This window comes from Oryzias latipes, chromosome 14 (assembly GCF_002234675.1).
Source record: "Oryzias latipes chromosome 14, ASM223467v1".
NCBI classification, from domain to species: Eukaryota; Metazoa; Chordata; class Actinopteri; order Beloniformes; family Adrianichthyidae; genus Oryzias; species Oryzias latipes.
Window position 1 is genome coordinate 8932705 of NC_019872.2, and position 23523 is coordinate 8956227.

Below are 23523 nucleotides of genomic sequence, written 5' to 3' on the forward strand. Positions count from 1 at the left end.
GCTCAACAATGTTTCGTGTCTGTACTAAAATATATGTTGATATTTTGATATTTATTTTTGGACCATACACCAACATATATTCAGATCAACAGCATTAGTTAGTAAGGAAAAGTAAAGACTGACACATAAAAATGCAGTTTTTGACTTGAGTTTTTTTTTTTTACATTTTTATTGGAGTACTTTTACTGCAGCGGGATGATCCTGTGTGGCATAAGAGGTCTTATTTTATAAGGCAGTCACACGAGCGTCTGTCAAAAGAAATAAATTCATATTTTTAGAAAAACATTTTCTCTCATTGCTAATATCCAAAAAACAAAACTATAAATCACTTCTATAAAACTACTAGCAATATAATAAATGCAAAACATTGCTGCATTTGTTTAATCGACAGCTTAAATAACTGCCATTAGAGTGAGGAGGAGTTAAAATCTAAAGTTTGTTAAAGATCTAAACATTCTATCTTAAAATTAAAACAGCTTAAAAAATACCCAGATTCTTGTCAAGAGATTAGATTTTGTATTTTTTATTTTAAAAGTTCAGAGGTCTTATTGGGAACATAACAATTTTTAAATGGCACAGATGACTTCTAAATCTCATCTTTAAATCAACTTTATTTTGACTTCTAGTCAAGTAGTTTATGAATCACCAAATCAGTAGAACTGATTTAAGGTTTGAAGTCTGAACAGCAAAACCAGAGCAATCAGGAATGAAAGGTTGAATATTCTACATGTTGTTTTATTCAAATGTATTAGACAGACCTTCATTTGTCGTTTTGAGGAGATGCAAGTCAAGCAGCAGTTTTGTACAGCACGGTGGAGGCAGTATCATGATGTCGCTATTTTTACCTTTTAATGTAAGGCAAACCACCCTAAATATTCAAAGGTTCATCTGCAGTTAATAAACAATCCATATGTGGTCAACATTATTTTATTTCCATCAATGATATCTGATACGGAGTGTCAAAGATGGCAAAGTGTACATTCTATTTTAAAAAAACTGTTTATAAGAAAGATTTTTTGAAGTCATTTAAAGAGAGTGCACAGAGGTTTGCAAAAGCAGGAGCTCTTCTTGACCACATCTTATTCACCACGAAAATAGGACATAACTTGCTGCTTTTTCCCCATTCCAAAAAACAATCCCTCCATTTTTAAGATCATGTGAACTCCTGAGTCCTGAGGAGGGGAGAGCTGCATTATGGGCATGACGCTGGTCACTGGAGGCAGCGTGCGCATTGAATTAGAAGCACGGAGTCATATGACAGCAGGCCAGTGAGAAAACCAGGAGAATAAACGCTTCATTTCAGCCGCAGCAGAAACTTTCTTTTACAAAGATACCAGTGTGTGAATTCATGATAAAAACTTCATACCAACAAGGATCTCACCAAGCTGGAGCTTTCACGTGTGTTTTAGTCACAGCAGATACACTTCCTTTAACATCGTTTTTAAAATGTACCACCGCATCTGTTGACATTATTCTGAAAATCTCCACTGACAAAGACCTCCCTGCACCTCTTGACTGAGTTTTCCGCCTTGAGTTGATGCATTATTGCTTCTTCAATCCAAACAACCATTAGCTCAGTTTCAGCAACAGTTGGATTTCCTCTTCGCTTTGTGGTCGCCGTCCGTGATCCCTGAATGTAAAGTACAAATGGAGCAAATGAAAAGCCTGTTTCAAAAGTGTCAACAAATGAACAAAAGATTTGATCAACCAACAATGAAGTATCAACAACAATAAACAAATGGAGCCACATGCGGAACTCAAGCCTGCAAGGAAAATATAAAATAAATCAAATAGAATTAACAAACATTTCAAATAAATAAAGTAAAAATGTTAAATATTAAGAAAAAAAACTGTTCAAACTTAATAACCTTCTCACTTAAGATTATCATCCCTCTGAGCAGATTCCATTGAAGTAGTGGTTTAAAAAAGCGAATATTTAAATACCCAACTGTCCAATCGATGCTTTTAAAAAAACATAAGATATTAAAACTTGAAAGAAAAATTGTAATCTGCATTTCTTTTGGCGTCTGTTCTTTAATTTCAAAATGTATCACCAAGTTTTTAGTGAATAAATGAACAACAGATACTTTAATGACTATAGTTTATATTTTCCCCACTTTATTATTGTTTGGATTCACAACTCTAAACCATTAAAAAGTTGAGGGTCAAGCAGATTTGATCATAAATCCAACTATTACTTGTCCTCTTAATTCCACTGGAATTGTTTTGATAAACTTGTTTTTTTTTTTTTTTTGCAATTATGGTACAGGTAAAACTGGTGAAGAAACATTATGTACATGTAAACCCACTAGCTACTTTATCAGGCACACCTGTCCAACTGGACATTTCTAGTCAGCCAATCACATGGCAGCAACAATGCATTTAGCCATGTCGACATGGTCCAAGACGATTCAAACCGAGCTTTAGAATGGCAAAGAGAGGGGATTTAAGTGACTTTGAATGTGGCATCTTGGTGCCAGACGGGCTGGTCTGAGTATTTCAGAAACTGCTCATCTACAGGGATTTTCACCCACAAGCATCTCTAGGGTTTACAGAGGATGGTCTGTAAAAGAGAAAATATCCAGTGAGCGGCCGTTCTGTGGGTGGAAATGCCTTGTTGATGCAAGAGGTCAGAGGAGAATGGTTCCAGCTGATAGAAAGACAACAGGAACTCAAAAAGAGCTGGTCACAACCGATGTCTGCAGAAGAGCATCTCTGAGTGCAGATAGGCTCCAGCAGCTGAAAACCACACTCCTGTCAGCTAAGAACAGAAAACTGAGGCTACAATTCACACAGGATCAACAAAGCTGGACAATAGAAGATTGGAAAAAGATTTCCTGGTCTGATGGGTCTCCATTTCTGCTGTGACATTTGGATGTGTAGGGTCAGAATTTGGCATCAACATGAAAGCATGGATCCATCCTGCCCTGTGTCAACAGTTCAGGCTGGTGGTGGTGATGTCATGGTGTGGGGGATATTGCTGCTGTTCATATCCATCCCTTTCTGACCACAGTGTAACCGTCTTCTGATGGCTACTTCTCTCGCAGGATAAGGTCCCACGGCATAAAGTTGGAATCCTCTCTGACTGGTTTCTCGAGCTGGACAATGAATTCCCTGGACTCAAATGTCCTCCACAGTCACCAAATCTCAATAGAGCCCCTTTGGGATGTGGTGGAACAGGAGATTGGCATTATTGATGTTTAGCCGACACATCTGCAGCAACTGTGTGATGCTGTCGCGTCAATATGGACCAAACTCTCTGAGAAATGTTTCCAGTACCTTATTGAATCAATGCCACAAAAGATAAGGCAGTTCTCAAGCCATAAGGGTCCAACCCAATAAAGTAGTCGGTGAGTGTATTATGATGTTATTTGAAAGTAAAGCTTCTGTTAAAGCATCAAAGCCAAAAAACAATAGGGTCCTTGCACTACGTGCTCAGGCCCTAATGAAAGATCATTTTGAAGAAAAAGTATGGGTTAATGCAAATCCTTTGATACATGTTCTTATTTTTTAGTACCTTTTTAAAAAAAATGTCAGCTACGAATTCATTTCTTAACAAATCCTAAAGACTGTTTGTTCTAATAGAAGTTTTTTTGTTTTTGCTGCGGTGCAGTGTAGGCTGGCACAAAAGCATACATGTGATATGATTTACATTCCTGTTGCTGGTCTCATGCTAACCCCCTGACGTGTGTGAGCTCCGGGTATCAGAGCCATCAATACATTTCAGAATATGCAGATGTATCTGAATGTATGGGAAAATGACTCACTGACAATGTCTTTGACCTGCCTCGACCCGCTCTTCTCAATCTCTGCTAAAATGTTGGCCTCGAAGGTCAAAGATGCAACTCGTAGGAAGAAGTCCCTGACGCCGTCTCCTGAACAGAAGAGACAGTTCAGGGAGGAAACAGAGGACGATCAGAGAAAGCACGAGGCGTCGATGCTTCACTCCCACCTGACTTTGCAGACACAGCCCAGTACTCTGCTTTGATTTCCTCAGAAAGTCTGATGGCTTCCTGTTCTATATAATTCAGCTGATCAGGGGTCTGAGAAACAAGATATACAGTTATTAGTGACTTTTGAGAGTTTAGAATAAATCCTGTGAACCTGAAGGATCAAGAGTTTATAAGTATAGAACAAAATGAGCACAAAGATTTAGGTACTTTTTTAGCTAATCTGTATTTTGGACTCCTTATAAGAAAAAAGTATTAAATAAGTCAAGGGATGAAATAGTTTAAACTTGCCCCATGTTACTTCCTTTTTAAGTACTTTGACTAATAATCAGTAGATAGGCGATAATATTTGCTACGTTTGCATAAAAATGCTAAACAGGAGATCTACAGAGTTGTAAAAAGTGATGGTTATCCTTTTAGCAAAACATCATGCAATATTTTTAATTCGTTACACTCAGGTCTTTCTCAAAAATAGTGCTGAAATTGTTTCCATCAGTATTTAGGCTGTCACTTGAATCATTTATAAAGTCAAAACAAGTGGGGTTTTTGTGTGTATATCCAGCATTAAAACCTCTTACATAATTAAACAACTACCTTTAAAATAATTAGGAACCATAGTTTTGAGGTCAAACACACTTTTTTGGTGCAGATTTAAACCAGAATATGTTGTTTGAGCCCAAACAAAAATTATATTAACATAAAAACAGGACTTAATAGTACTTTTTAAATTTATTATTACAAATTCGTTTCTGGCTAATTAAGGGTTTGCTAAAAATATAGTTCTTGAGAAATATATTCTGAAAGAGTTATGAATTACCTGTACTTCAATCTCTGTTTCTATTCAAGGATTTTTCATGATCGTTACTCACACTGAGATCCTTTTTGGTGCCAGCCAGGAAGAGTAAAACACTGGACGGGTCATTTTCTTTCATGGCGTCCTCCAGCCACTGCCTGAACAAACACACTGATGTAAAGTGTGAAACAGACTTCCAACAAAGTCACAAAAACAGGGGCTGCATACCTTGCATGCGCTAAAGAGGTCACACTGCTTAAGTCAAACACCACTATGATGGCTGGCGAGCGTTTTCAAAAGAAAGGAAACAGAAAGGACAGCTTCACTGATTGGAAAAAATAGTTTGAGTGACTCATTTCATCTCAGAATCGGCAGCAAAAGTAGATTCACCTTGTGCTCCTCTGTAATATGTGGAAGCGATGCACTTGAAGCGCTCCTGACCGGCTGTGTCCCACCTGAAACAAATCAGACGCAGTTCAATCCGTCAACCTTCAAGACAAACAAAACTTTTCGTTCCTCGACGACCTCACAAAGATCTGATCAAGACATTTAATTGAAGGTTTTTATTTTATATTTAGCTTGTTTTGCATGAAAAATATTAAACCAATCTGACCGTGAGAAGCAGGTAATGCAAATGTGGATCAGAATGCAGAGAAATCTTGACAAGCAAAGTGGCCAACTCACAGCTGCAAGCTGAAAGGAACACCAAGCACCTCGAAACGCTCCATCTCAAAATCCACCCCGATGGTTGCTTTGTAGTTCTTATCAAATACACCCTTACAGAACCTAAAGACATGACGATAATAAAAGCGGTTTGTAATGCGTTTGTTTCAGTACTGAGGTTTAATTTTTTAATTTATATCCAGAAGTTGACATCACATGGTCAAATGCCAAAATCTAAATGTAGTGATTGAATAAAAATGTTACTTCACATGAGCAAAATCAGATTGCTTCTTTTTAACCTTTTTATGATCTGCACACGTGTGTTGTACACTTCTTGCAATAAGTTACACATTTTCCAATTATTTGCAGTTATTGTCCATAAAAAAGGTTTTCCCTGTTTTCTTTTGCTTCTGAAATGAATCAAAAGCTTTACGCCAAATATCCAGAAATACACCCAAGACGAGGATGCTGACTTGTTAGTGCCTCACCTGCTGATCAGACACGTCTTCCCAACGGCAACATCCCCCACCACGATGACCTTTGCCACATTAAAGCTACCAGAAGGAAGAGAAAGAGTGTGAATAACAGCAGCGTGGCAGGGTGTTTCATGCAAGGATCTCAGGAGCCACACAGATCAGTGGCTTTTACTATGCATTCAGATTAACATGATACAAACTGTACCTTTAACAAGAGATCTATGAACTAGTGTGCACGTGTGACCCTCCAGAATGCAGAAATATGAAAAAAATAATGTGATAACATTGTAAAACTTCAGTTGTTTGTACATATCAGCAATATCTGTTAAAGACAGACAACAGATGAACAGTTGGGTTATCTCTGAAGCTTTTCTTTAAACTTAATCAAAACTTAACAAGATCTCCATTTTTTAGAAGCTTGCAGACCAAGTTTTCTGATTTGGTGGTTTTTGTTGAAACATCTTCTGTCTTATCTAGAACAAACCAGTGTAAGAATTTAGTTAGATGTGGGTTTTTGGCGATGAATATCAGCTGATCCAGCAGACAGAGCGTGACTTCAAAACTCTCCGCCAGAGCTAATTGGTTTAAGCACGCTTCTCTGTCTGTAGCTCCAGCCAGATGATGGTGTGCAGTCTCGACGCTCTATTTAGTGTGTTTTTATTTGGTTTTACTTTTTTTCCAGCCTCACCTCAACGCCCTGGCCCTCTGCGTCTGGCATGCAGCTTTCACCTTTGGATGGAAGCCCTCTTTGGTGTGCAGGGCTGCATGAGGACTGAAACACTGCGGAGGAGTAAGCAGGAGGACAAAAACTGAAATCAGCAGAACAAAAGCAATCACAGGAGGGCAATGGAAGAGGGAACAGAAGAAGGGCAGACACGTCAAAAGTCGCTTTTGCCTGCTCTGGAAGCAGATGATCTGCGTTAAATCTTTGTTAAGTTTGTCAAACTTTTTCAGCTACGTTCCAAATAGACTCAACATCAATAGTTGCACTGTTTGTTGTAATCGCATTACACTATATGGGTGTGTGTGTCTGTGTACTTCATCTTCTTGCACAACAGTAAAGATGAGAGTTTAGCAAAACCTTTCATCTCTTCATTCATTTTCAGCTTCTTCCTGTTCTGGGTTGGAGTCTTGAGGGTGCATGTGCAGATCCCACTTACCAGAGTTTCTCAAATGGAGACTAACAAGGTAAGCGCTGACATACCAGAAGACGGAGCAAACCCACACAGACACAAGAGGGTGGGGTGTGTGTGTGCAAACACAATCAATGTATTAATCCAGGAATGATTTTGATACAACCACCTTCTTATCTCTCCATCACACTGCACATGACACAAAGTTCCCCTTTCCCTCTCTATAGTGGATGCAATGATTCTAGTCTACATATAATTTTGCTGCCAATCTTTAAAATATGCAAATTAAGACAAAATAACTTATCAAAAATAATGTACATCTTCCAATAAAGCAAAAAGGATTCATCCTGCACCTGTGAAAGAAGTTTAAAACTACCCTATTGTCTGGGATGGTACTTTAGTTATTAATCAAGAAAATGATTAAATCTAAATTGAGCCTTTACAAGAATTAGAATTTGTTATTTATCCTTGGCTAAAGGAGGAAAGAAAATGCGTTCAAAACTTTTTGTTTTCTTTTCTTTACTAATAAATTTGACACATTTTTCCCTCCACTTGTATGGGGTTCAATTTGTGACAACAATATGTTTCGGACCAAAAACACATAAACGTATTTTTGGCACAAATGGAACCCCATACTTAAGGTTACAGACTCTAACTAACAGATCAGAAGTTATTCACGTTTAACAGTGTGCGCTTTGTAAAGAACATTAAAACAATTTTATTTTTAAAATATTAGATATTGCAATTTACAAAGTGTCACTGACATTTTCATTTTTAAATTAACTTTTACCACTCACTTTGGTCGTTTTTTAAACGTGTTTTAACTAAATATAGTAATTCTGTATTTGAATGCAGATGAGTTGGTGATTCCAAACCTTCGGGAGGTGAGTGATGACCCGGTCCTTCTTCACAGGTGGTAACATGCTGCGGCAGGTTTTCAGGGTCACAGAGACACATTCAGTTGTGGCCGTAACCAACACTCCTCTCATTCAAGATAGCAGGCACATTTCTACATAAACAGAAAAAAAAGGTTCTGTGAATGTCTGCTCACTTTCTCTGAAATACAGCACACGTGTGACAGTTCCAATCTTCACCAAGGTGTGAGCATGAATGTCAAAAATAAGAGTTTTTCCATCAAACGGTAATAAACAGGAGCAACCACATGAGAAAAGGGTGTTAAAAAAATCAAGTCAAACCACTAGTTTTTAAAAAGGGAACTAATAACAAAGAAATGAAAAGCTTTACCTGAATGATGTTTAAAATGATCAATGTGATGCAAAATTCCAAGTTTAACAGCAAAAACTATTCTGGAAGTTCTGACACCTACAAGCCTGCTCTTGAACTGGACGCTCTCTCCACAGCAGACTCTCCAAATGGAAACTCTCATTTCTCCTGGAGTTACACTCTAAGTGCCCTCTTGTGGACACGTTTGACAGCAAACTCTTAAAATGTCACTAGGGACTTGAGGAGTAACTTAATGTTCTTTTTCTTCAGTTTTTCATAAGGTAAATATATAGTAGTAGTTGATAGATTCAAAATAACAGGGGGAAAAAATATAAAGAAACAACCTGAAAACGACAAACAGTAGTCAGGGTCAAATTTACTGGCAGAGCTGGGTAGAATATTCAAAATTGTAGTCTTTATGAATCACTTTCATTTATGGCTGGAATTAGAGTTTAAAAAAAAAAAACTGTAAATCAAAAATAACTCACAGCAGGCAGACAAAAAGTACTGAAAAAATGTCTAACTCCACTATATTTGTATTTTGATTAAAAAGGAACACCCCTTATATTTGTGACCACATTTATAGGTAGAATTAATGAGAAATTGAAAATAAGCCAACTTAAAATGAAACTTCTCTTATTTGCTTTAAGTCATAACTGCTTCTTTGAAAGCACACAGTTTATGTGGCTGTGAGCTTTTACAAGTGCTCTGTAATGAATAGGTGTTAATGCATTTACAGTCAAAGCTGAATTATTGTGGCAGGAGGTATGAAAATGTTTTTCAATAATTGCCCGTTTTAAATATCAATTCCAAAATTGTGCAAATTGTTGTGGTTGACGAAAGATAAAAGGTTCTGTATGCTGTTCACGGCAAATGAGAGATGGCATGCCTACTTGTTTTTCACAATGAAAACCTCCTTCTTAATTGCTTTAAAATTTCAATTTCTTAAAATTATTTTGATTCAGTAACTCTCTAGTTTTTGCATAACATATATATATACACACATAGATGCTGTTGTTGTTTTCAAATATTCAAATCTAACTGATAATTCTCATGGGAAATAAGTAGAATGCATCTTTTGACAAATATTAAAAAAAACTTTAATGCATGGTAGGGCTGCACGATATGAGGAAAACTTGCGATATGCGATATTAGTGATCAATATTGCGATAACGATAAATTTGCGGTAAATAAACAAATAGAAAAATAAACAAAAACATCATTCCCATTTCATTGCAACAGTTTAAAAATTATACTCCAAATGACCCTCATCGACATGGGGGACAAACATCTAACATAATAGGCCTCCATCTGATTGGTCAACAATGGGAAGGCGTCCATCTGATTGGTCAAAGCATAAAGGGATTTATTTGATTCGTTAAATGCTTCAAGCTGCTAGAAGATTGTTTTAACACATTTTGGGTTTGCGATTTATTGCGATATTCGCAGTCTTTTGCGATATGCATTTTGTAGAGCTGGATATTGCGATAACGATAAATTTGCGGTATATTGTGCAGGCCTAATGCATGGGTATCTCAAACAAACACCGTTTTCTCTTTATGAGCCATCAGAATTACACTATTGTCTCAGAGTTGTGAGTTTTTTATTTTATCAATTAAAAAAAACACTTTTCTACTAGTAAAAAAACACATTGAAATGCAGCATCACTTAAGGTGATCAATTCCAAACAACGTAAAAATGTTTACAAAAAAGAAACATTTTAAACAAGCGAGGGGAGTTCTGGCCAATAGACCTTTTTCACACTTCCGCATTTTTCGACCGGAAATACGTCAATGACGTGTAAAACAACTTCCTGTTAGCGTAGCAGCAGATATGAAGAATGGCAGAGTCGAAGAGTTGCAGTCTCTGTTGCGTTCCAGGCTGTTCGTCTTCCTACCAAAAACAGCCTTACCTTTCATTTCATTATTTTCCTGTGGATCCAAACCTGAAACCCAAATGGATATAGGCGATGCGAAGAGATGAAGGGCATAGTTTTAATGTAAACACAGGTAGCACCCTCTGCTGCCGGCACTTACTAACTTCGCTCCGGATTGTGGTGCGGCTGCGTCGTTCGTCGCCTGAAGAGTGGTGTCGTCCGGAGTATTTTCCCTTGGAAAAACTTTACTGCTCCTTTGAGAAGGGAGTCAGTATATGACAGAACCTCAAACGTCAGTCTATGCAGCTATGCTGTGAAGATACTAGCATACGGTGGCTAAGCTAAGGCAGTAAAGATGGATCAGGACTACGTGACACAGGTAAGGTTGTTCATAATGTGTTTGGTTAACGTTAGTCAACTATGTGTACCGTTATTGGATAAATGCATTTCTACCTGAAAAAATTAATATTTATAATAAAAGATGTTCATGCTCTCACCTATTTTAATTACATGTATTTAATCACTTTTGAGCATTTTGTCATTTTGTAATTTCCTTAACAAAAATAAATGAAATGTATTTGTAATTAAATACTTAACATACTTTTCAAAACATGATTACTGTGTTGTGTTGAAAGGTAGCATAAATATATTAAGACTGATTTTTAATTTCTTTATCTTCACATGTGCTCTGGATGAGGCTTTGGATTACATCCATGACTTAGAAGCCAAGTTCCTTTGCTGGACCCAGGAGACGATGTCATGGCGGACAAAAGTTCCTCGTTCAAGACCTCCTAACTGACATTGGATCTAAGATCATCATTCCACCTTTTAAGCTTTCAGCTCAATTCAGCAAGGAGGAAAATGAACAAATCCAAGCCATCACCCGCCTCAGAATTATGGTGGAAAGAGTGATCGGTAGGATAAAGTCCTTCCACATCAGGAACTCTCTGTGCCGCTCACACTGATGGGCGGTGTGAATCAGATCTGGCTTAACCGCCGTGTTTTGGCAAATTATCAAGGACTTTTTTGTTTTGAAGAGTGAATTAATGTTTGGTATGTAAATAATGTATAATGTTCAAATAGTATGGAAAAATTTAGTGTTTCCACATATTCTTAAAATCTAATTAAATATAAATGTTATATTCGTAATATTTTTCTGTTGAAATGTGACTGACTACACAAAAAATTAGATGAACAAATAAAACAATTTTGGTCAAAATTGTGCCTCATTTAATTTTTTGGTATGCAAATAACATCAAACATTTACAATAAAAAATAACATTACAGATCAACAGTAAGACAGAAGGCTGAACTGATTGTTAAAGACAAGATAAGTGTAATTTAAGGTATGCATTCATGCATTTGCCACAATATATATCCAAGTTCTCTTTCATTCCATCTCAGAAACCCATCCAACACAGCCATGAGAGGTTGGGGCTGCACCTGGCATAATCTGCTTCCAGATGCCATCAGATATGGATCTGGCTGTGGTCCTACACAAGAGAAACACAACACACAAAAGTTAGACATAAACTGTCAACCAGGACAAAACTGAAGTTTTAATCATCGGTTCTGAAGACAAGAGAGAGATGATTTTACCACATCTTCATAATTTTAAACCTTCTCCATGTGTGAGAAACCTGGGCGTACTTTTTGACTCTGAGCTAAATTTTATCCCACACATTAAAAATGTCGTTAAGACAGGATTTTATCATCTCAAAAACATTGCCAGAGTCGCCCGTTCCTCTCTCTTGCCAGCACAGAGGTACTAATGCATGCTTTTATTTTCAGTCGTTTAGATTATTGTAATGCCCTGCTCTCTGGTTTACCCAAAAAGTCTCTTTCAAACTTACAACTTCTGCAGAACTCAGCCGCACGAGTTCTGACGAGGACCAGAGGGCGGGAACACATTACACCGGTTTTAAAATCGCTGCATTGGCTCCCTGTGCGTTTCAGGATTGATTTTAAAGTTCTTTTAATGGTTTATAAATGTTTTTATGGTCTTGGGCCTTCTTATTTAAATGATATTCTTTTAAAATATGAGCCCTCGCGGACCCTGAGGTCCTCCGGTGCTGGCCTCTTAGTTGTTCCCAAGGTGAGGACCAAAACTTATGGTGAGGCTTCGTTCTGCCATTATGGTCCTGGCCTGTGGAACGGCCTTCCGGAGAACCTCAGGGCCGCAGAGACAGTAGAGGTTTGTAAGAAGAGGCTCAAGACTCACCTTTTTAATTTAGCTTTTAGTTGATTTTAACTGCTAATTTATTCTATTAGTTTTAATATATGCTATTTTATGTATTTATTTTAATTTTATGCATCTTATTCTCAATTTTATGTATTTTTTTTTCTTCTTTTTTATGTTTTTAATTTTAGCATCTTATGATTTTAGCCCCAGTGTTTCTTGAGGGGATCTTTTCCTCCAGGGATTGCCGGCTTGGTCAGCGGTTGTTGCTGCAGTTGTTGCCCTTGCTGGGGCGGCTGGGGTCTAATTTTACAGCTTTTGGGTGTGAGGGGGACCCCGGTGTTGTCCCGGTCTGGGTGGGCGCTGTGGCGATGTTCCGGTGGCCGGGCTGGCTCCTGGTATGAAAGGATTCCCAGATACTGTTTCCTCACAGCAGAGCCAAGCCATACTTGTTTGTTTATTAATTTATTTATTTTTTACAGTTACATAGTCATATTTCATTGTACGTGGGAGCCATGGGTCATGTGCTTTAATGGAGGGGAGTGGAAAGGGTGAAGGGTGGGTTGGGGTTTTTATTGTAATGTTGTGTGTTTACTGTTTTTAGTGTTAAAGCGCTTCGAGCTGCAATAAAGTGCATGAGAAGCGCTATTTTATAAATAAAGTTTGATTTGATTTGATTTGATAAGTGCATAACTACATTTCAATTTAATTCATTATATCTGCTGTAACCATAATTTGGTTAGTCATAAGATTAGAAAAAAAACAAACTTAACTTGCTCACAAAGCAACAAAAAGTTAATTACCTGTATATGCCTTGTACAGTGTGGACCTCTGACCGTCCCTGCCAACTGTTTTGGGCTTTTGCACCACCAGCTCACTAACCGGTTCAGGATGGATTCCCTTATAAGTAAAAGGCAAAAAGCAATTACAGTCTGTAGTCACTACTTGGGGTGTTTTTATAATAATTTAGAGTTGTTCTGGATACACATCCGTTCTTAAAAAATAATGACAATATGATCACAAACCCACCTGTGCTCTTGGTCTGTGCCATCTTTGCAAGCCACTCGTGCAGGCCGGGGGGGTGGAGCAGCCTGCAGACCCAGCTGTGAATAATGTGCGCTCTGGAACAGGATGGCAACTATGTGATTGCAAAATCCTTTAGCAGCCACACAACTGCAGAAGAAAGCTTTCAGGTTGGCACATTCTGCATCCAGCGATATCTAGACACAATAAATTAAATAGGTTGAAATTAAGACATACTTATGTTGCTACATCAATGTAAAATGAAACTATAACTTTCAGTAGGGTGACCAGATTTGAGTTTGTAAAAAAGAGGAGTGAAGTGAGTTTGTGAGATATTTCATCGAGAGTAATTGGTGTTCAGAGCTGCATAAATGAAGCAAATATAATTACATTTCATCTATGTTCAATGTTATTTTATTATATAAGTATCAAAAGAGAGGACATGTCCAGGAAAAGAGGACTTCTGCTCACCATACTTTCAGAAAAATAATACTAGTAAGTGAAGAAAGTGCCGCAACCGCAGCAAAAAGAATGAAGACGCATTTGGGCAACTTAACATTTCTTATTTACAGCTTCACCAAATTTTTGGGTGTTATGTTAATCTCATGCCTTTTCACTTAAACATACACACAACATATTCACTGCGATGTGTTATGCCTTATATTACAAATTAATAACACCAGGATTTACAGTTGACGTAAACAAAGAGTTAGCGGTGATGCGGCTATGGCTAAAGCTAGCTGAAGCTTACCTTGGTAATGGTGGATAAACTCTTCGTGGACGAATTTATATCCCTTGTCCAATTTGTTTCCTTTAGTGGACGAATGCATCTTCACACTATTCATCACATCGGTGCTGGTGAACTTCGGAACACAACTCGGGCTCTTCGAAAACACTCTAGGCTCTGCCATTCCTCCGCAAGCGAAGCACAAACCGGAACTAGGTTTACACGTTGATGACGTACTTCCGGTTTTTGCGAAAAAGGTCTATGAGGCGCCAAATTTACTTGAAAAGTTGTGACGTAGAATGTCCGCGCCGCTCCAGTTTAAGTAGGCTCTCACGCTGCAAGTCAACCTCTCTGTGGCGCTCCTGCCTGCTGAGCCGGACGTAGGTAGACAGTTGCTCTTTTATTTTGTGGCGGCGTTCTTCCCAAGCAAATTAGAAATGTATTTTAGTTTCCCTGAAACAGTTTTGAAAGTTTAGGTTTTATTTTTAGACCATTTCTGTTAATTCCGAAGTTGTGCTTGAAATGTGGTCTGTCGCAGGCCTAAGAGTAAGACAGCCACGTGGAGAAGCTAGCAGCTGTTTTCTCTGAGTTTATCGCATCTTTTGCGTATTTGATTTTTTTCTCTCCACTGTATACTAATTTTAAATGTAACAGAATTATAAAACATTTTAGCAATGCTCTTCAGTTTATTGCTTTTTTTGGGGTCAGGTTTAATTTAGCGGCTAATGCTAATGCGTAACCTGATGTCTTCTTCGTCATTCCTCTAGTTATTCATTGCTGTATAACGCATTTTTGTGCCAGTAAAATAAATGTTAAATCCGGTCTTTCTGTTGGATAAGTTTGTGTGTGTATAAATAAAATCTTTAGTGCTAATTGTGCCTTTCTTCTCAGGTTTTCGATTGAAAATCAGAAATGAGTTTAGCAAACTTCAACCTGCTGTCCTGGAGGCTTCACGCATTTCGTGCAGGTACTTCACTCCATCATGTTTTCCTTAATGTTTTAAATTGTCTGTGATGAAAATTGTGAATAGGAAGTGCCGTCTGATGCGATAACTGACGATGTTTCTTGATCACAGTTCTGAGCCTGAACGTGACTGACTACTAGTTTAAACCACCAATCTTCATTTGTTCATCATGTGAATTTTATAGTCTTTGTGTTTTCCAGGGAACATGAAGAACACAAACTCGAGGAAATCGAAGGTTAAAATTAAAGTAAGATGTGTAACTGTAATCGAGAAATTTGCATGATTGTAAAGTTGAAGTATCTGTCAGATTAAAGTATTTCTTTTCATGCTTGTTTTCCTCAGTGATGAACAAACTCCGGATTGTCTGTCTGAAGGTAAATATGCATCAATTCATGCTTAAAACTGTCCGCCTCTGTTGTGATGAAACATAAACTGAAATAGCTGGAATTACCGTCAGATTGTTCAGTGGTGATCATAAGGTTTTCTGAACACTAAATGGGCAGGAACATTTTTTATTAGTTAAGCTCTGTTTGGTCTCATTGTACTTTTGTTTTTTTGTAGGTGTTGGACAGGTTGATGTTCAAAAATGTACTTTAAGGATACAGATGCTTTAAGTTGCCTCTGGTAAGTTGATCTAAAATGTCTGAACTCACTGATAAAACAAGTTTTTAAAAAAATATTGCATAAATGAAAACATTTAAAACCAAAGGCCTTTTTATTCTGCATTTGTTTATTTGTGTGATCGTTAAAAGATCTTAAAATGTGGATTGTTAGCCACAATGGTGACATTGTTGTGACGTAGGGATTTTCAATGATGAAAACCTGGAATAGGAAGTGCCGTCAGATGCGATAACTGACGAAAATTTCTAATCCGCTTTTCTGAGAATTACTATATAATCACAACTATTGTGTTTAGGTTTGTTTTCTATTGTTCCCTCGTTTATTTTTTATTTTTTTCTTGAAACAGGTTCCCTGCAGATCTCGCCGTTCCTTGTAACGCTTCTGGATGAAGATGAGAGGTAAACACCTGGCTTATCTTCTCGTTTCTGTGAAGAATTGTAGTGATGAAACTAAACTGAAAATAGCTGGAATTACCGGCAGATTGTTCAGTGGTGACTCTCGGTTTTCTGAATAATTAAGTTAGTGTTAATACTTGTAAATGTGAATTTATTTATTTTTATGTTTAGTATACCTCTTTTCTATTTTAGTATCAGGCAGTAAAAGGGAAACCTGCATCGTTACGCCACATCATTCTGTTCAATCTGGTAAGATTTGTACATTTTGCCTTTCCGGTCATGGCCTGGGGACCACAGAAAAAAACTAGCCTTTGGCTAATTCTGGCTTAAGTTTGATTTAAAATTTTTTTTTAATTGCATTGTCCCTTTTTTAAATAAACTTGTAACACAGAGGCACTTTTACATTTCTGCTTTAATAGCTTCATGATTTGTCTTATTTGGTAACTGAATGTTTTGTTTTTCTTTAGATGGAGACCTAAAGCAACGGCCGTCTGACATGTTTTGAAGTTCTAGCTTGGTTTTCTTTAAACCTTTTGTTTCAGAGCTTCCCCTCCAATTAACATTTATATAATCAACAGAACTTTAATGTATGTAGAAAATCAATGGTTTCTGTTGTAAAAAAATTTCACATGTAAAAGTCATATTGCAACTGTTGAGGTAAACAGAAATACTCTCATATTCAGTCCTAGTTTGCACTTATTTCATTGCTTTGATTTAATTACTTGACCAAAACAACACTTGCTAATTACTACACTAAGTGACATTAATAAATGCTGGTCTTTCTGTTTTTTATTAAAGTGTTTTGATGTTATTTAGTCTGACCTTGTTTTATTTTTGTCCTGTTTTAGACCAGCTAATGTTGTATTACTACATGAACTAATCTGCTGTTAAGATAAATTAATAAAATTGTGATTTTGAAATTCTAAAAATAAACATGAAAATCATGATGTGAATGTTTATTTTAATAAATGGTTCTGAGATTTGCTGTGAAATTCGTAACTTAACTGAAATTAAGCCAGTAAACTTTTATTTTAGTCACAGCTTTTTTTCTTAAACATTTCTTTATCTAAACACATGGGGTAAATGTTTAAAATGGTGGGATTTTTAAATGCAGTGGCTACAACAGTCGGTTGTATTGCGCATAGAAACCCTAAATCCGAGAGCCAAAATGCATAAATCGAGAATAAAACCTACAATTTGCAACCAAAAACACACAATCCTATTTCTCAGCTGCCGGATTGTTTTCTAACCATTCTGAAATCGTCTTTTTGAGTCGCGTCTTATTTTTTGCGGTTTCGGTTCTAAAAACCTGCTCACGTGAAATCAGCGACAGGTCAATCAAGCGGAGAGGAGGCAGGACATCCCGGTATCGAGTAGCTCATTGGCTACCGAATGACTCCGAAGCGTTTATTCATCCTGTTTTAGGTCTCAGTTTTGAGAGCTTTTCAGCTCAAAACGCAAGTAAATAAACCTCTGCAGACTTTGGTTTTTCTAAGACTAAATTGCATTAAAACTGAAACTTCCTCTGAAAATCAGCAGCCAGGTATCCATTCTGTCCTTCTGTAAGCTAATTTTTCATGTCTGTAGCCTTAATCATGGCAGTAAATTGACATAACTTTGTTACGAGGGATCTATTCCTTTTTCAATAATGTACAAACTTGGAAGAAAAACATTCTGCTGATCTGATGTGAAGACTTTTCTTAAAAATTCATTAAGGTCAAAGTTTATCGAGAATCTTGTAATACTATTTTCTGTACGTACCTGAAAAAACAAACAAATGAATCTACCACTCTAAAGTTGTGCATAGGCACAGATCAGAACCCTGTGATGGCCTGGCGGATGTTCTCTGCCTTCACCCAGCAGTGGGTGGGATAAGTCCCAGCAACTCTAGAGATAAGTGGGTGTAAAAATGGATGGAGAAAAATGAAACCACATAAAGACTGTCAAATATAGGCAAAAACTCAGGGCTTGAATGACAAAGATAGCAAAATATTCTACTTGGGAGCAGCAAAGCTTCACATTTACTAAGGATCTTCCACAAAATCATCAATAAATCATTCCTTCCAAATAAGACTTAAATGAATAAAACAATGAAAAAGAAAATCCAACAATGCTTTAATGAAAATTGTGTTGCAGAACTTACAGGCATTTTAAGCTATTAAATGTCCCTTACTCTACAGAAAGAGCCTTTAAACCACAGCATTTATAAAGATATTCATACAATAAGGTCTAAACAAAGATACTGATTTACAACTTTAGGTTCCCCAACGCATAAATACAGGAAGTGGTCTAGAGCTTTAAACCACAAATGTTAGAAATCTGAAAATATTAAGAAATCAGCCTCAGTGCTGAAGCACTGGGCAAATTTGGACAATGTGTGATGCCTTTTTAGTTGTTAACACAATACAACTGACTAATCTAAGTGTACATCAGGACAGCCTGCAACAAAGAAGAAAACTGGTCTTCCTTGTTTATTTCAACTATAATCCATTCTTTGATGGGTTTTATTTCAGATAAATCTTGTAGAAAAGTATAATATAGAGGTACTGATGACAGAAAACTCCAGTTTTTCTCTGTGTTTAATGATTCAAACATTTTTATCTTTTTGTGCAGAAAATCTCAGTCCTCTTCCTTCTCAATATAGCTCTTACTTGTGGAGCGAGCCATCTGCCTGGCCATGTACCTCTCCCGAGCTGAAGTCACAGTCTGATCTGTACTGCGCTTTGCAAACTTGCTACACTTCTCCTCTTCTGTCTCTTTTTTCTCACCCTCAATTTTTGATTCATCGGCTTTTTCCATAGTATTTTCATTTTTATCTTCAGAATTGTTTTCCTCTGTTTCTGATGTATTCTCTCTCTCAGGGTTCTTATTATGCTCCTTCTCCTCCTCCTGCTGCTGCTTTTTCTCCCTCCGCTTGTCTTCCTCTGAATGCCTCCTCTTCTCTCTGTCCCCGTTCTTATCCCGCTCTCTTTCCTTGGGGCTTCTCTCCCTCTTGCTGTGCCTGTCTGTCTCCCCCATGCCTCTGCTGTGCTCATAGTCTCTTCCACGATCCCTATCTCTGTCTTTCCTTCTGTCCTTGTCGCTCCGTCTGCTGTCCTTTTCTCTTCCCCTATGTCTGTCTCTATCCCTCTCATGGTCTCGGTGGCTCTTCTTATGTTTGTCTTTTTCTCTTTCTTCTTCACTCCCCGATGACGGCGATCTCTGTCTGTACTGACGCTTCAGGTGTGCGGAGCCTCCGCTGGGCTTGCTGAATCCAGGTTTCTGCTCCAGGGCCTCCCCCTCCTCATCCTCACTGCCCGAACTAGGAAGATTCTCATGGGACATTGCTGAGGGGCCTGGTGAAGTCCTCTCTGTGTCTTTTGAAACATTTGAAGCTTCACTTCTGTAAAAACAAAAGATAAAGGTTTGAAGAAAAAACCCTAAGAGCCATTTTCTGGTTACAGATCAATAACTGACCGTTCTGCTGAACGATCTGGAATCGCCTCTTCTCCGACTGTCTGGTTCAACAGGTGACGGTAGAAACCACTCAGGTCCCTCTGCTTTTTCACATCCAAAGCAGCTAGAAAACATAGACAATGGTTTTTACAGATACATATTGCACAAGTGGTGATTTTAAGACTGTTTCCACACAAAAAGTTCCAGCTGACAGGAAAGGCATCACCATAAGAATGAGAAAAGAGAAACTACTGTTTAGTGTAGTTTTTGATGAGCAGCATCAGACATGTTGATCAACATTCACATACATTTCTATGAAGGTTAAAGAATGTAAATTAGGTATTATTTTAGTTTTGTCATTGGTAAAAGCATCTGAAAGCATTTGATGTGAAATCATAGTGAAATATTTTATTTTAACAGAATCCATCAACATTTGAACACCACAAAAAGATTCCAATTTTCTAGTGATAACATTTTTAATCATTCTGAGTGAAAAAGATGACTAACCTTCGATCTCTGCTTCTCTCTTTTCTCTTTCCAGCTCCTCCTGTCGCTCCAGTAGTTTCTTCTTATAAGCAGAGGTAACATAAGCGTCTTTGTCTGCAAACTTTTCCCCCTCTGCCTCCCTTTCCTTTTGAATCTTCCTCTCCTCCCTTCGTTCTTGTTCTTTTTTTCGCTCATCTACCGCTTTCATCAGCTGGTGGATATATTTTGGCTGCAAGAGGAATACACAAAAGACTTGAACACATGTTAATACAGGATTACATAAAGGTTTAATGCAATCTTTTATCTGGCAAAAACCATCAACTAATTAGCAACGACAAAATAATGTCAAAACTCTGTCAGATTAATGTTCAACAAAAGGTTAAATTACCTTCTTATCAGCTCCTCCGAGAATTTTTTTGTGATTCTCTAGCCTCTGTTTTTGAATGTCATCATAAACACCGTCATAGTCATAAACCGTGCTGTCCTGTTCCAGGGCCTTCTGCATCTCCAAACGAGTCTATGGTTTTTAAAGAAGGTAAATAATAAAGCTTTAAACAAAAAAACAAGAAAGAAAAAAAAGTGGTGCAGCGGTTGGCGCTCTTGCTTCCCATCAAGAAGGCCCCTGGTTGAAGTCCCGGGTGTGGGACAGAAACAGAACACCGATGGGGGACCTTTCTGTGTGGAGTTTGCATGTTCTCTCTGTGCATGAGTGGGTTTTCTCTGGGGACTCCGGCTTCCTCCCACTGTCCAAAAACATACTTCATAGGTCGTTAGTTGGTTAATTTAAGTCGTCCGTAGGTGTAAATGTGAGAGTGCATGATTGTGATTTGTGGGCCTGCGACAGACAACTGGCAACCTGTACAGGATGTCCCCTGCCTTCGCCCGCAAGTGGCCAGGATAGCCTAAGGCAGCCCCGTGACCCCGAAAGGGACAAAATGATGATTAAATTAATGGAAAAAGCTGAAGTGACTGATTTGTACTCACTTGCTTCATCGTCTTCTTCTTAATAGCTTCCCTCTGCAAACTTTCCCCAACTGAGGTCTGGAAACATTTGTTAAAGTATGGTCATCATGTTTGGACTGATGTTATTTATATGATATTAAAGTTTACAAACCTCTTCATCCGAGTCATCACCAAACACTGAAGGTTTCGGCAAGCCAAGGATCTTTGATACTCCCTTTTTTTGGGGCAAGATCAACCCATACCTGAAGAAAGTGAGGAGGCTCTCAAAGGACTCTATGTTCCAACAAACTAAAACATACACATTACAGCCTTTTATCTTTGGTGGATTTTAACAAATGTTATAATCACGAAAATAAATAACTGAGTTTTAAAAAGGGCAACGGATGGACATCTCGAATAAATGTTACAAAACAAAAGCAGAAAGCACCTAATGGAAATTGTTGGAAATACAGGCATTTTAACTGATTAGCGAATGATACTACTATTTTGTCCTAATTTTCATACTTTTTTTTTACATATTTTTTAAAAAAAATTGAAAAAGACACTATATGCGTCAATTACTTCCTCTGAACAACATTACTTTCCAGGTTAGAGAATCGCTTCTAGAAAAGAACTCGTTTGTTGTAGATGCAGAAGCATAAGCTTCGCCATTGACAGCCGTACTTGTTTTAGACAAACTACCACGTCTAGTAGATAACATAAAGAAATGCGTATAAAACAATGACACAAAATAGTTTATTTGTAAGGCTAGGGAAAAGCCCGAACTGCTCCTGTTGTAGATTAGCTTAAAGCTAATGACGAGCTTCATCATGCATTAAGGAATGCATACGTTATTAAACAATGATCATTTACAACAACACGATAACTACAGTTACTTTGGTTAAACAACCTCAACACCCCATTGAGGTTGACTATTATTTTTAAAAATCTTATAACCGGTTAGCATGTTTGGTACTTACTGTTTTGTAGGGACCGCCATCTTGCTTTAAGGACAATGGCAACTCAGGCTCCGCAGATTCTAACATTATAACGTCTGCAAGCCGCCATTAATTACTCAGGCACCGACAAAATACATTTAATCTGTCATGTATGCTTACTCTTCACTAGCTGAATTGCTGCAATGATTATATTTTCTTTTATTTATGTTAAGTCGCTTCACATTTGTCGAGAATGTACGGATGTCTAAAAACAGATAGGTAAATGGTGTACATAAATTCAGGATTTGTCCACATTTTTCCAACTCAAATTTAGTAGTTGTGACACAAACTACCATGTTAAATAAAATTACAGATTTTACATTCAATAAATGTTTTTTTACACCAACTGGATAAAATTTGCTTCAAATTTGTCAGTCAGGACGTTGATGTACTAAATCATTTTACACTACCAATAGATGGCGACATTCTTCCTAACTTTGAATCAGTTTAGTGTGAATGGTTGACCCGTCTATAACGTCTCAACAAAAACACAAGTAGAAGTGCGTACAGTTGTTCTAGATACATTTAAAGATATATATTTTTTGAAACACGAGGTGCTTTCTTGGCAGATCTGTAGTGGATCATATTAGTATATTGAATAAAGCATCTACATGGAGTTTCTGAAGCATAATATTGAACAGTTTTTTATTTTCTCCATAAACATAATTGTAAACCAATTTCTTAGATCACATCAAAGGCTACCGGGTTTACCTTTGATTAGATCCGGGGTTTCACATCCCCACAGCTTCCTGTGAATGTCTGTAAATCTAAACACCATTATCTGTGTCGTAATCTACATCTCATCTCCTCTTGGGCCTCACTGCTAATCCTTCTTTTCCAAACAAACTCTCCAAAGCTGCCTGCTCAGTGAATGAGCAAAGACAGGACAAACTATAAGGATTAATTCACGGTGGTGTAGAAAATAATTAGAAAACTAAAAAATGAGAGGTCAAATAATCATTTAAAAATTGAAACATCACTAATACGTTAGTTTTCACTCCCTTGCAGTAACATTAAATCAATGGTTTTAATTACTTTGCTTTAGGCTACAGAAAAAACACTGTAAATCTGTTTTTGTGTTTAGATTTCCAAACTCAGGTTCTGGCATGTTCATAATTTAAAAGAGGAAGATTCCAGACATTTCACAAGTTCCAAACATAATTGCAATGGTGAGTCTGTGCATACCTATGCCGACTGATAAGTGTGCTGTGTTACATGTCCTGGTGACAAAAAATCTGTGTGTGAGGTTTACGTCACGGCTGCCAGCATTATCATCAATCTGTTACCTCAGGCATGGAAGATGACAGTGTAGCAGATGGGTGCGCCATGCACCTCAGAGGCCCTCACCTGGAATTCTTACTTGGTGTTTGAACTACAACAAGGCCCTTAGCAAAAAGTAGTCTATTCAAGTGTACTACATATACTAAAAGTGAGGCAGTATACTTGAAGTTTACTTTTTGTATACCATCTATATATTGTGGAACCAAAATGTTCCAATTTAGTATTACAAAGTATTGAGTATTTATACTTCCTACACATACATGGTCTGTAGTATACTTGCTATACTTATACTCAAGTACCCTTATGAAATAAACAAGTACAGTTTTTTTCAGAGGGTAGTTCAAATTTTACAAAAGA

The 23523-nt window shown here is 37.5% G+C and overlaps 2 protein-coding genes, 1 long non-coding RNA gene and 4 other non-coding genes across 8 annotated transcripts; 5 read left to right on the forward strand and 2 right to left on the reverse strand.

Annotated features, from left to right (window-relative positions):
- Positions 1-719: 719 nt before the first annotated feature.
- LOC101165168 (ras-related protein Rab-34-like) lies at positions 720-8483 on the reverse strand. The gene is made up of 11 exons (XM_004076276.4): positions 8261-8483; positions 7891-8024; positions 6571-6662; positions 5895-5960; positions 5428-5529; positions 5134-5198; positions 4972-5023; positions 4820-4901; positions 3953-4043; positions 3768-3875; positions 720-1630 (listed from the first exon to the last, which is right to left on the reverse strand). Exons 2-11 carry the CDS (start codon positions 8002-8004, stop codon positions 1581-1583), a joined length of 822 nt encoding a protein of 273 aa, XP_004076324.1. The 5' UTR covers positions 8005-8024; positions 8261-8483; the 3' UTR covers positions 720-1580.
- Positions 8484-14330: 5847 nt separating this feature from the next.
- On the forward strand, positions 14331-16971 carry LOC101163508. Of its 2 annotated transcripts, none has more exons than XR_177496.4 (8): positions 14331-14424; positions 14936-15011; positions 15209-15255; positions 15351-15382; positions 15570-15632; positions 15976-16027; positions 16217-16273; positions 16492-16971. It is a non-coding gene; the product is annotated as an uncharacterized LOC101163508 (long non-coding RNA). The 2 variants fall into 2 exon arrangements; XR_177497.4 differs by having other exon boundaries at positions 14349-14428.
- LOC111948717 lies at positions 15051-15127 on the forward strand. Its single transcript, XR_002874679.1, has one exon. It is a non-coding gene; the product is annotated as a small nucleolar RNA SNORD49 (small nucleolar RNA).
- LOC111948712 lies at positions 15424-15498 on the forward strand. Its single transcript, XR_002874674.1, has one exon. It is a non-coding gene; the product is annotated as a small nucleolar RNA SNORD65 (small nucleolar RNA).
- LOC111948716 lies at positions 15816-15893 on the forward strand. The gene has a single exon (XR_002874678.1). It is a non-coding gene; the product is annotated as a small nucleolar RNA SNORD49 (small nucleolar RNA).
- On the forward strand, positions 16068-16141 carry LOC111948711. The gene has a single exon (XR_002874673.1). It is a non-coding gene; the product is annotated as a small nucleolar RNA SNORD65 (small nucleolar RNA).
- A 1146-nt stretch (positions 16972-18117) lies between the features above and the next one.
- On the reverse strand, positions 18118-21976 carry nsrp1 (nuclear speckle splicing regulatory protein 1). The gene is made up of 7 exons (XM_004076277.4): positions 21868-21976; positions 21060-21150; positions 20930-20986; positions 20334-20462; positions 19967-20174; positions 19481-19583; positions 18118-19406 (listed from the first exon to the last, which is right to left on the reverse strand). Exons 1-7 carry the CDS (start codon positions 21885-21887, stop codon positions 18644-18646), a joined length of 1371 nt encoding a protein of 456 aa, XP_004076325.1. The 5' UTR covers positions 21888-21976; the 3' UTR covers positions 18118-18643.
- Positions 21977-23523: the final 1547 nt, after the last annotated feature.

Bases quoted from the DNA above. Each gene is read 5' to 3' on its own strand.
- LOC101165168 (XM_004076276.4), bottom strand. From the start codon at position 8,004: ATGAGAGGAGTGTTGGTTACGGCCACAACTGAATGTGTCTCTGTGACC. The intron at 4,902-4,971 runs GTATGCAGCCCC...GTGTTTGTTCAG, and splicing joins ACCTCTTTAGCGCATGCAAG to GCAGTGGCTGGAGGACGCCA. The intron at 3,876-3,952 runs GTGGGAGTGAAG...TCTTCTGTTCAG, and splicing joins GGCTGTGTCTGCAAAGTCAG to GAGACGGCGTCAGGGACTTC.
- nsrp1 (XM_004076277.4), bottom strand. From the start codon at position 21,887: ATGGCGGTCCCTACAAAACA. The intron at 21,151-21,867 runs GTAAGTACCAAA...CACTTTCTTCAG, and splicing joins ATGGCGGTCCCTACAAAACA to GTATGGGTTGATCTTGCCCC. The intron at 19,407-19,480 runs GTCAGTTATTGA...TTGTTTTTACAG, and splicing joins CCAGATCGTTCAGCAGAACG to AAGTGAAGCTTCAAATGTTT.